Below are 12,551 nucleotides of genomic sequence, written 5' to 3'. Positions count from 1 at the left end.
AAACTGGCTGTGCAGATGGAGACCCAAAGCTGTTCTGTTCACTCCACAACACTGTCGAATGGGACTTATGCCCAGAAAAGAAGAGACGCCCGTGGGGACCTGTTTGTGGGAGAGGTTTGGACAGGAGTTCAGAAGAGAGGACCGTGGTCTCTGTGCCCAGACCCCGGGCAGGTCACGGCCAGTGGCCGCCTTCCCCGAATCAACAACCCCTGCCCTTTGCGGCACCGACACCCATGCCAGCATTTTACCGAGGCCACAGCCATGTCCCAGCCCTGGCTGCCAGGGGCCAAGGCGCCTCGGGCTGTTCTCCACAGGGCCCTGGACATCCCGTCTCTTGGGATTGGCACTCTGGCCCTTTGCCCCGGAAGGAGAAGGTTCCCTGACCTTTGTTCACAACCAGCGAGGTACAGACCAGAGCCGGCAGCCCTCAGCTTGGCCTGGCTTGTCCTGCCTTGAGGAAGAGGAGAGGGGCTGTCCAGGGTGGCTCGGTCACCAACTTAGCCGAAGAATGTGACTCCGGGAGCTTCCAGGCAAGATATGCTGGATTTACAAACACCTGACTTCGAAATCTGTCCTGCGAGCTCCGTCCACGCAGAACCCTGACCGGTGCCGCTCCCGCTGCCGCCGAGGACAAAAGCCCCGGCCCCGCGCCGCCCTGGCAGCACTGACACGGGCCACGGAGGCACACCTCCTCGCTGCGGGCTGAGCAGCACACTAAGGGTCAAGGGTGCCTCTCGTGCCATTAGCCCATTTGCTTAAGAGACCCGTCAGGAAGGAAGAAGGCCCCCTGGCTGGAACACATAAAGACCCCCGGCTTCTCCCCCAAAGTCCCAAGCTTGGGGCTTCGAGGTTCCAACAGAGAGGACCGTCCTGAGGGACGATGTCTGTGGTCATGGCCTGGACTCTGTGGGCAGGAGTGGGTGGGGCAGGGGCAGGGACACAGGTGACTGTTCAGGGAGAAAGGACAGGCTCTCCGACCTGGAACTGACCAATGTCATCACATCTTGTGTCCTTACCTTGCTTCCCTCCACGCGTGCCACGCATACCAGGGCTGGCCACTCAACGGTGGTTCGAAGAGGGCTATTTTGAAGTGACCTAAAGGACAAGTGCCAAAACCAGAGGGAGCAGGCCGCAGGTGGGAAGGCCAGCTGCAGCCAGGACCTGCGATGCTGGGGCGTAAAGTTATTTTCTACAGTTCTGAATGCACCATTGAAAAATAGGCCTTCCGGGCGCGCCTGGGGGGGCTCGGTCATCTGAGCATCTGACTCTTTACTTCCTCTCAGGACATGAGCTCACGGTTTGTGAGATCGAGCCCCAAACCAGGGACTCTGCAGATAGTGCAGAATCTGCTTGGGGTTCTCGCTCTCTGCCCCTCCCCCACTCACACACATGGTCTCTCCCTCTTAAACATTAAAAAAAAAAAACCACACATTAAAAGTGGGCCTTTCGTTAAAAAATCCAAGGTTTCTTGATTCCTTTGAAATCCGCCCCAGCAGCTCTGGGACTGCACCTTGCACACCATGCGGAAGGCACTGAGGGTGGGGATGGTCCCTCTGGACATGGCCTCCTTGCAGTGCCCCTGCTGGCCTGCCAGGTCCTAGTGACAGGTACGACAGGTGGACAGGTGTACCTGGGTTGAAGCACACCTGTGACCCTGAGTCAGGAGCCCAAGGTGCTTGTCCCAGACGGCACCACAATCATTCTCTGTCAGTGGCTGCCTGGAGGACTCACCTGGTTCTTAGCCTCCCTTCAAATTTTCTCCTAAAGACACTGGTCACATTTGTTACACAACTGATGTGCCTGCTCAGTAAAGAAACATACCCCCCTTAAAAAAAACCTTTAGGGGTGCCTGGGTGGCTCAGTTGGATAAGCATCCGACTTCGGCTCAGGTCATGATCTCACGGTTCAGGAGTTCTAGCCCCACGTTGGCCTCTGTGCTGACAGCTCAGAGCCTGGAGGCTGCTTTGGATTCTTTGTTTCCATCTCTCTCGCTCTCAAAACTAAGCAAACATTAAACAAACAAAAATGCCCACATGGCACACTTCCCAGGCAATTCCCACGCGATGGTGCCGAGGGCAGGGCTGACGGCCCAGCTCGGCAGCCCATCCTTGAAGCTCCACGATTCCGGGGATTTGCTGATCCATGTGCCACCTCCTCTTCAAGGACAGCACCTCTCATCTGGTTGAGGCGAGGGTACAGCAAGACCGCGCCTGCCTTTGAACGGACCGTTTGCACAGCTGCTCTCCCTTCTGGCTCGCTCGGGCCACTGCTAGCCTTCTCCTGGCGTCTTCTCCTTCCACTTGCTGGAGACCGACTTCAGCGAAGCACTGATAGGCGTGTCTGGAGTGTGGCCTGCGAAGTCCACCCAGGCCGGTACCGCGAGGCTCACTGTGGCAGGCACAGATTCCAATTGTGTTTGGAGTCACATGCACCCTCGGTATTCTGGCAAAGCCATGGGCACCCTTCCCCAGCCTGGGGACAATACAACACATAGTCACACATGTCACCTGGGAGGTCAACGCTGCCAGGTTCGGGGTCCCAAGAGGCACACAGTGACCGCTGCACAAGGCACACTTGGATGTGTCCTTTAGGCACTGGGCTCGGACCCTGATGAAGTTCATCCTTCCGAGGGACAATGGTCCTTAAAGCAAGGCCCACAGGAGCCACATGTTTCCCTCATTTATCAACACATCTGCTGTGCCAGGTCTGGTGCTGGTTCTGGGTAATGGGCTCAGGTGAGGAGCAGACTACCGGGGCCTTACCGTGTCCCCTCGGGACGGGCTCAGTCACCCCAGGGATCCTGCCTCCGGTCACATCTCTACTCACCAGGGCCCTGCTCCTCACGGGATGACACGGCCCAACGCCAGACCCAAGAAATAACACGGCACACTGCCATCTTCCTAAAGGTTGTTTTATTGTAAAACCATAAATACAACACTGACATGAAATCATTTAAGTAACTGATCCTCTCTAACCATTAAAAGGATGTCTTTTTACCTTGGCATCGACCAACTGGGAAATAATGTTGCAAGAATTCGGGGGGTAGGGGGTGAATCCTGGGCTGGGGCTTTTGGCGATTTAAGGAACCAAGCGGAACCTTCCTCTTCTTCCTGGGAATGTCCCACGTTTGGACAAGAACAGACAGGTAAAAACAGCAACATTTAAACAGCTCAGTTTTAAATTTTATTACTTTGTAAAAAATCTTTTTTTTTTTCCTGTTCCTTTCCTCCATTTCACATCGGAAAAAGTTTTAAACATCACGAAACGGATTTGGCTGTAGATGGAGATACGGTACCAAAACAAAGTGAAACGAAAATCCCAAAGGAAGAACAAAAAACCCTAAATGAACCCTCAAGTTTGGTCTCGGGGGTTTACGTATCACAAGAACCATCAACTCAACCCCCATGCAATGTGACTCCTTGGAGAGCTGTTGGATCCATGCCAACGACACAGGAGACCGCGATCAACGTCTTTCGTTAATTAACACAGCAAGGGTGACGCTAGGTAACTTTTTTTTTTTTAAATACAGTACATGGTACGCAGGGTCCCAAGATGGCCCTGCCTAAACCCCTCGCGGAGACTGGAGCCAAGCACTGGCTGTTTATAAAAATATTGTGTCGCTACAAAAGTATAAATTAATGCTACCGGTATTAAGAAATATTAAACACATAAAACTTATAAGGATTAAGAAAAATATTCATTAATACCTGTAGAAAACTCTGGCCTAAAAAAGATATTTTTTTTGTGTTTGTTTTTTTGTAAATTTTTTTTTGTATTTTTATTTTAAGATGACTTGAGTTTCTTGCACTCGAGAGAGACACAGTCAGATGTGCCTATGGTATTGCCTAGAACATCTTCACTACTGAGAAAGGATGGGGTGCACGCACGTGGTTACTGAGCAGGGCGCGGGGAGGGAGGGGCACCAAGGCTTTCTCGAGATTTACCTGATGTGAAAGAATCACCAATGCGAAGTTGCGGGGAAAAGAAAAAAGGCAGGATCAGAAAACAACGGAAAATAATTTACGCTTCTTAAAAAATATCTCTGCTTCGGGTGGTTGTACAAAATGATATTCCTGATGCTTGGGATCTGAATGGNGGACTGGCTGGCCCCTGGGGTGTGGGAGGAGGCCTCCTTCCGGCTGGCCGTGGACCCCATGGTCTCTGCCAACCTGGACTTCAGGAAGCGCCATAGGGATCCCAGGCCCCTGAGGTTGCGGACAAGGCTGGGCTGTGCCCCTTTAAGGAACTTTGGTTCGAAGAGTCAAGGTGGCCGGTGGGGACGCACGGGTGGGGAGGACCCTCGTGGGCCCTGATGCTGACGCCCAACTGCAGACCTACAAATCCTTCTCTGGAACAGGACCTGGAGCTTTAAAGCGACACCCATGGTGGTGGCGGCGGCCTCGGGGGCACGAATCTAAGCGAACAGCGACCTAAGGACCTTCCCCCTCATCAAAGCGGGAGCAGGTGCCTCTCACACAGAACCCACAGGCCCCCTCCAGGGAAAGGCAGGCCTCTACGGACCACGATCCTCAAACCCAAATGAGAGCGGAGGAAAAACAATACCACCACCACCACCAAACCCTCCAGGGAACCCTGAACAGGGGAAACCGGGAGGGAAACCTAAGAGGGAAAGACACTGTATCATTGGTTCACCATAACTGGCCTAGCAAACGTTAGCCACAGTGAAGAGAGGGGCAGGCCCCTTCCCAGTCTTCCCACCACCGGCCCAGCCGGCTCCGGCGGCCTGGGCTGGGGCTGGCGGGGCTGAGGCGGGAGCCCCCACCGACGGTCTCCAGGGGACGGCCTGAGCCCCACGCGGCCTCTCTGTTCTATGGAAACCAGCAGCCGCTCCGGGTGCTCCCCGTCAGGAATGTCCTAGGGACCCAGCGCCGCTGCTGCGACCTCAGCCCAGCTCAACGGGGCGGGAGGAGACCGCCCCCCACGGCCCGTGTACCCGTCTCTGCGAGCACGTCCATCACCACAGCTTCCGGCCCTGCACCCCCCTCCCCGGGGCCACTTCTCACAGGAGCCCCCCCTTCTCCATCAGCAACCCAGCTTCTCTTCAAGCCTCTCTCGTGAACGTGTGGCCCTCGAGGGTGCGCGCTGTATCCCTGACCTCTCCCCGGTGCCCCTCGCACAAGCACAGGGGCCTCCTGAAGGCGAGATGAGGCTTCACAGTGGAGAACATGCCGTGCAGAGCTTCCCCCTGGGGTTTCTTCAAAGTGCAGGAGACGATGGAGCAAAATCAAGGAGAGAACGCTTGCCGGCCGTCGGACCAGGTATAAGACGCAAGTCCTTCCTTGGGCTGGTCCCTCCTCACCAGGAAGCCTTTGTGCCTTTTCCCAGCCAAGAGCCAGTCCCCGGAAGCCAAGCCAGAGGCTGTCAGGCGGGGCGGTGGCGAAGGAAGCAGCTCTCTGCCCCACGGGGCCCCGAGGCGAAGCGCAGGCAGGAGCTTTGCTCGGGTGGCCCTTCCGTTTCGTCTCCGGACGTTTAACCACTCTCCGAGGGGGGCCTGGCAAGCGGACGCGAGCACGGGCACGGCGACCGGTGCTGGGACAGGGGCGGCCGTGCCCAGGCTGCTCCAAATCCACCAGCCGTGAGGCTCCGGTCCTTGTCCCAGGCTTTGGTGGGGACGCCCACTGACCTCACAGGAGGCGAGAACACCCAGCAGAGCGGAGGCATGTTCTCTCCCCACCCCGCTGGGGTCCACGGACATCAGAGCAAGGCCAATTCTGTCCTGGGAATCGCACGGCTTGAGGCGGGTCGTGCTCAAGTCAGCAGAAGACCACCTTGAGCTGTCGAGAACAGGACAGAAGTGGCCTGATCTCCTGCTCCACCAGCCACCAAGGGCCTGTGGAGGAAAGTCCCATGGTGGTCACAGGGCCGGGGTGCAGAAGACCAGATCCCTCTGACGGTCACTGCCAGGGCAGGTGCCGGGAGATGAACCGGAAGCATCTACCTCAGTCCTTTGGCTAAACTAGAATGTGGATAAGGTGGATATTGCTGGAAACGAGGGGCCAGTGGCTGAGCCTGTGAGATCTTTGGATTTTATCAAGCTGTTCACCGCAGCCAAGATGTGCACTTGGAACAGCCTGCGTGAGAAAGCAGACTGAAGGGGCACCTTGATACAGCCTTTCCTGTTAGTGACCTGTGTCTGGTAACTAGCGGCTGCAAGAGAGAAAGGACCATGTGCCACCTGTCACTGTATCTGGATGAGGCAGCCCCAGGAGACAGCGTTGAGGGTGTCCAGTGGCGTCCACCTTAAAGAGAGCAAGCCAAGCCCGGAGGGTTGAACGGAGTTGGGAAAAAGAACAGAACGGGGGTGACGTGTATGACTTGACACCTCGGGTTAACTAGACTTACTTGAATTTTCACTCTGGAGGGCAGATATTCCCGTGTTCCAAAGAGAATGTGGAGTGCTCTAAATGCTTATCTGGGCTTGGACTCTGATGGCTTTGTAAGAAAGTGAAATGTCTGTTATCTAACTAACGGGCCCAATAATGTGGCAACAGTGTGACAGCTCTGCCTTCAGGAGAGGGAGACGGGCTCTGAGGTTCTGCTCCCACCAGCCACACCAAGTGGGTGACTCTGATCCTCCTTGTGTGGTTCAAAGTGCCAGGTCACGGACCCTTCCCCAGCAACAGAGCAAAACTGGAGGGGCCTTCTGCTGCAGGCATCCATCACCCACAAGCGACCCTGCAGCCACCTTCTGGAATGTCCCCGAAGAACCAATCAAAACATGTGCTGATGCTCCCATGCTCCCTAGAGTGACATGAGGGGACTATCCAGTGCAGATGGAAGCTCTTCTGCGGTGTGACCCAGTTGGAAATGTGCGGGAAATACCTAGAACTTCTCCAGGAGAGGAAATGGCGCACTGGTTCCTGAGGCCACGGCTTACTGGAACGAAGGTGCCAACGGCCCGCTGCGATGCGTATCAGTACGTCCAGGACTTGGGAGGGGAACGCTGGGTCAGTTCTCATGAGGTGACGCGAGCGGGCTTGGCCCTCGGGGATACTGTGCCGGTCTACAATCTGAAGCCTCCTTGAGTTTTTGAACCAACTTGACTTCCCCATCTGCTACGGACCCGGGGATGGGGATGCTGTACAGTGCTTTTTGGAGTCGAGGTATCTCACTGCTAAGTAATGCTTTATTATCAGGAAGGGATGGAGCGGAGTCAACCCTCAACATGGTAAAAGTGTGCCTTTGTAAAGAGCCCTCCATGATGGCGGCCCTTGGTGTAACCATCTCTATCCCACAGGCACGGGCACCGGGAGGGACACGCGGCCACCAGCACGTTACTCGTGGAGAGGTGGGGTGGGGGTGCAGTACTGACGCTGACAGAACCACCTCTCGTGAGGGCTAAGGGGCCACCCTCCTGGCATCGGGACTGAGTGTGGAAAAAGTAAATTGCTCATGGAGAGAAGAGCCATCTTTCACAGCCTCAAGTAGAATGCAGTCTCATAATGCCACTCCACCCTCTAGACATCAACCGTTAGGCCCACAAGGCACCGTGCTCACTACTGTCCTGGAAGGAGTGCTGAGGCTCACGCGGGGAACCCCAAGGCTGTGGGCAATGGAACCCCTGGAATCCCTGGGGTCCTGGGGAGGGGAGGGGAGGGGAGGGGGGGGTCTGAGGGGAGACGGACGTGAATGCAGATGGCCTCGGGAGTCCCTGCGGAGCGCGAAGTGTCAGTGATGTGGTGAGTAGCGTAATGCACTCTGGGTATACAGCTCAGACATTCGCAGTAGCAGACACGGCGAACCAGGGGGGAGGGCCTCGCGCTACATTCAGGAACACTCCCAAGCCGCACGCTTCCCTATGGCTTCCACCCAACCCCACATCTGTGACATCTGTGACTCCAACCCCACTCCTGGTTTCCAAACAGCAAAGCCAAGTTAAGTTCATGGACCTGGCTGTTCGAATACATGAAAATGGACTGTACAGGGAGAGCTAATAAAATCCTTAGGATACTGAATATACCACTGAGATGAGCTAGTTTACAGTGTGATCTGAGGAACAAAAAGGGGCAACTGAGGGGGAAAACCCTCCAAAACATAAGTTACAGACATTCAGTGCCTCCTAGCAGAGTCTAAAATCAAATTTGAAAAAAAAAGGTAAAAAATGCTAAAATGTTAGGAAAAAATTATTAAGGAGTGGAGACAGTATCTATACTTCTTTAAAAAATGTCTTTTTTTTCTATCTTATATTAAAAAGCAAAAAGTCAGCTTTATATTCTTAAAGTCTCCTTTCCTGATTTGGGGAGATAGATAGGTGTGTTTCTAAGGCGCTGCCCCGGGACACCCAAGGGTAGGTGTCTCGGAGGCAACAGCTCAATGCCCTGAAGGTGAACGAGAACAAAAGTCCAGTGCAGAAACCGTCCATCTGATGCAGTCTGGAGAATCCATGACAGAGCAGCCGGGGAGGGGTGGGNGGGCACAGACAGGGTCAAGGACAGAGAGCGTCAAGTCACTTCAGATCTCAGCTGCCTGAATGTTTTACGACATCAGCTTTCTACCAATCTGCACGTCTGAAAACGGAGTCTCTAAAGCCCCCTCACTGAGAGAAGGAGGTGAAGCGTCTTCCCTCTTCCCCACTCAGCTTTCCTGACACACCCAGTTTAATGCACATGCCCACGAGCGGGCGCGTGCCCACGCACCAGGGCTGCGTGTGTGTGCGCATGCATGCGCGGAGCTGCCGTGGGGCCCCCGAGCCCCACACCCAGGGTGCTCGCGCTGGCACGCGTCTGCACGCGTGCAGGAGTGCACACACATGCGCGCACACACACACTGAAAAAGCACTTAAGTTTCCAGGGGGCGTTTACGATGAGGTCCACAGTGTTTAGAACTTAAATTCCTTTTCTTTGTTTGCGACAGTGTTGTGTGTGTGTATGGTTTTTTTTTCCTTCCCTCTTAACATTTCTCTTCTGTTTCTTTTCTTATTTCTTTCTGTTCCGAAGTCAAGTCTTAAAGCATGTTGGATTTCAGAAACATGAGTTTGTTCATATCTTCTGGACTGAGCAGCCGCCTCCTTTTGATTAGAAGTGCTTGCTCACACATATTTACACACCCGCTCCTGGCCCCCACGGCCGGGACCGCGAGCAGCCAGAAGGCCAGCTTGGCGAGTTTCGTGTGCTTCTGGGTGACGCACGACCAGTACTGGAAGAGATCTGGGGTGGCCTGGAAGAGAGGCTCCTGCAGGTAATCGTACACTTCGTTCTTCCCGAGCCGATCGTCTTCCTGAGCTGCGGGGTTCTCGCCCGCGGCGGAGCGGGCCTTCTTGGCGGATGGCTCGAAGTCAGCCTCCTCAGCCCAGGACTCCTTCACCTCGTTGATGAGCTCGCACACCTTGCCGATGATCTCCTCGTGCTGGTAGGGCGGGACGGGCCGCAGCTTCTGCTGCGGGTCCAGGATCATGGCCACCTTGTGCGCCGGGTGCACCTTGAAGTTCTCCTTGAGGGCCTCCAGGAAGAGGTGGCACAGCTTGCTGACGGTGCCCGCGTCATTGGCCTTGGCCGTGAACAGCTTCTCCAGCCGGACGTAGGTGGGCAGCACCAGCTGCAGGGTGGGCTGGCTCTCGTTGCTCAGCTCGATGACGGCCTGCTTTACCGGCGTCAGGATGGCCGCCAGGTTGCTGAGCAGGTGCTTGTTGAGGCTCTGGATGAGGTTCATCTTCTTGGCGCGGCTGTAGAACTCGCAGATCTGCTCGTAGCGCTCGTGCACCAGCAGCAGCGAGTCTGTGACTGAGTTCCAGCAGGGAGGTGGCGAGGTCTCCTCGAGGGACCCGAAGGTCTCCTTGGCCAGGCCCGTGGAGCCCGCCAGGTCCTCGCACACATTGAGCAGCTCGATGACCTCGTGCATGCTGCGGGCCTGCAGCGTCCGCTTGCTCAGCACGCTCTGCACCACCGAGTTCAAGGCACAGGCTGAGCAGCGAAGGCACATGCCGGCCTTGGAGAAGGCCGACGCGCTCACCCGGCAGTCCGTCACGTACACCGTCCTGATCTCTGACATCACGAACTCCGACAGCACGTTCTGCACCCAGTGGTGCACCAGGTCGCCGCTGTCGCGGATGTCCGCACCCTTCACGCCCAGCACATAGCTCTTGATGTGGTTGCCCTCAGCCTGGTAGGCTGTGAGGATGTAGCAGGAGTCAGGGCCGACGCTCTGCGAGTGGCAGGTGACGCCAATACCCAGGCAAGCGTTGCTGCCCAAGGCGCACGTCACCTTCACCTTCACCTGGTTGTACATGCGTGGCAGGTGCTTCAGCGCCAGTGTGTTGAAGTTGCCCAGGATCTCTGTGACCGAGAAGGCCCCGTAGCGGGCCCCGCTGTCCACCAGGGTCTGGGCCAGTTTCAGGAACTCCTTCCCACTCACCACACTCAGGGCGCCCAGGTCGGCGCACATGACCCTCAGCAGCCGCTCCGCGATGTTCTGCCGCTCCTTCTCGGGGATCATACTGTTGGGGGTTAAACCACTGGTCATGGCTGGCAGGGGACACAAAGAGACAGGTAGTTAAACTTGGCACCTTTTCCTGACAGAAGCGCCACTCTAGGCATCTAGTGTCTGGGATTATGAGGAGGTTTCATCTTGGACGCAAGCTGGTGATGCCGGTGGTCTTTCACGTGTGACAGTCTCACAGGAATAATGTTCTAGGATTGATTAGTAATGTCTGCTGGGAGCAGGGGCACAGAATACAGCGGTATGTGTACAGCATACTTGCTACATGTGTCATTCACCTAGACCCCTGAAGCCAACTGGTCTCACTTCTTCCTCAATATAGGAACTGCCTCCAATAAAGGAATCCCTAGTGAATAAAATAAATGAGGCCACAGTATCAGGACGAGCGGCCAGCAGAAACTGTCGGGGGTGACTCCAGCTCTGACTCTATCAGTAGAGTCACTCTCTAGACTAGAGTCTATCACTCTGACCACAAGAAGATCACCTCCTCTCCCTGGGCTTCCTTCTGGCCATCCCGGGAGGCCGTGACCCCCACAGATGAGGTCTGAGGTCTGAGGTGGGTAAGGGCTTCGGATGAGGTCTCGCATCATCATGAGAGGCAGAGGTGGTGGGATGGAGGGTGCGGCGGGGAACGATGGGAGCGGGGGCTCGGGGTGCCTGGGGCGGACCTCACGAACACCTCATGAGCACCTACTATTGTTGGCGCTGTTCCTCTGGGCCTGTGGTTTCCACTTCTCCTCCACAACAGCAGGAGGCGATCGGGGCTGGTTGGAGGCGATGTTGTTCTCATTGTCCGCTGTGGGCACAAAGGGGATGGCGTGTGACCCTGAGGTGTGAGATGCTTGCCAACTGATAAGATGAGAACTACAGTATTGTGGGGCAGAGAGGAAGTCCAAACCAGGCTTCTAGGACTCAGACCTGGGTCCAAGTCCTGGCTCATGCCCAGACAGCCATCTGATGCTCACAAAGCCTCAGCTCTGTCACTCGAAAGAATGACGATGAGCCCAAGGACGTGACCATGTGCTGGAGGGACTTACAGGAGAAGACGCAGGGAAAGACCTGAGCCCAGGGCCGAGGACACAGCAAGTGCGTGGTGGGTGGAAGTCTGTCTGGGAGGCCCCACATCCACAGGAATGGGTGAGGTTAAGGGGGCGCCTGGTGGGGCTCATTTGGTTAGCATCCAACTTCGGCTCAGGTCACGATCTCACGGTTCACGAGTTCGAGCCCCACGTCGGGCTCTGTGCTGACAGCTCAGAGCCTGGAGCCTGCTTTGGATTCTGTGTCTCCCTCTCTCTCTGCCCCTACCTTCCCCCTCATTCTCTCTCAGAAATAAAAAACCATTAAAATTTTTTTTTAATTTAAAAAAAGAGAAAGGGTTGAGGGCTGCCAATTACAGCAAGTGGCCTGAGGGACCTCACATTCTCTCACGTCTCTCAAGTGTACTTTTCCATCTTTTCGGTATGTTTACTAAAAATTTAATGAAAGGAACAAAACCAAACCAAAGCCCAATGTGATGCTAAGTTCTTGGCGCCCTTCCCTGTCAGATGTGGAAACTGAAGCCCCGGATGATGCAAAAACCCAAAGGCAGGGCTGGGACAGACAGACACCCCAAGGCCCCTGGTCCCTAACGCCTGCTCCATGCACCTCCCTGGTTTTTGTTCACTTGGCACGTACACAATTGTGTCGTTATAAACAGACAGCATGTGCCTGTTCTCCTTCCTTCACGGCTACTCCCTGCCATTTTTATACAATAATTGTTTAATGTTTTATTTATTTTTGAGACAGAGAGAGACAGAGCATGAGCAAGGGAGGGGCAGAGAGAGGAAGACACAGAATCTGAAGAAGGCTCCATCCAGGTTCTGAGCTGTCAGCCCAGAGTCCAAGGCAGGGCTTGAATTTGGGAATAGCAAGATGATGACCTGAGCCGCAGTCGGACGCTTCACCGAGTGAGCCTCCCAGACGCCCCGTAGAGTAAGATTTCTGAGTGGACATGGTCGGAGTAACATGCCTGTCACTACAAATGGCTACACAGTCTTCTGTCCTATGATATACAATGGGCTGCTTAACCACACACCAAATGCGGCGCTTCTGGGCTG

At 55.2% G+C, this 12,551-nt stretch overlaps 1 protein-coding gene across 1 annotated transcript in view; it reads right to left on the bottom strand.

The window, feature by feature from the left end:
* Positions 1-8,804: 8,804 nt before the first annotated feature.
* Positions 8,805-12,551, bottom strand: part of ZNF618 (zinc finger protein 618) — a 145,545-nt gene continuing 141,798 nt past the window's right edge. The window contains exons 19-20 of the mRNA XM_077769769.1: positions 11,150-11,251; positions 8,805-10,481 (exon numbers count right to left, since the gene is read on the bottom strand). Of these exons, the coding sequence (XP_077625895.1) occupies positions 8,965-10,481; positions 11,150-11,251 (1,619 nt within the window). The 3' untranslated portion in view covers positions 8,805-8,964. The remainder of the gene's footprint in view (positions 10,482-11,149; positions 11,252-12,551) is intronic.

Source organism: Crocuta crocuta, unplaced genomic scaffold (genome assembly GCF_008692635.1).
Source record: "Crocuta crocuta isolate KB4526 unplaced genomic scaffold, BGI_CrCroc_1.0 scaffold95, whole genome shotgun sequence".
Lineage (NCBI taxonomy): Eukaryota > Metazoa > Chordata > Mammalia > Carnivora > Hyaenidae > Crocuta > Crocuta crocuta.
The sequence above is the reverse complement of the archived record's forward strand: the minus strand, read 5'-3'. Positions and strand labels throughout refer to the sequence as shown.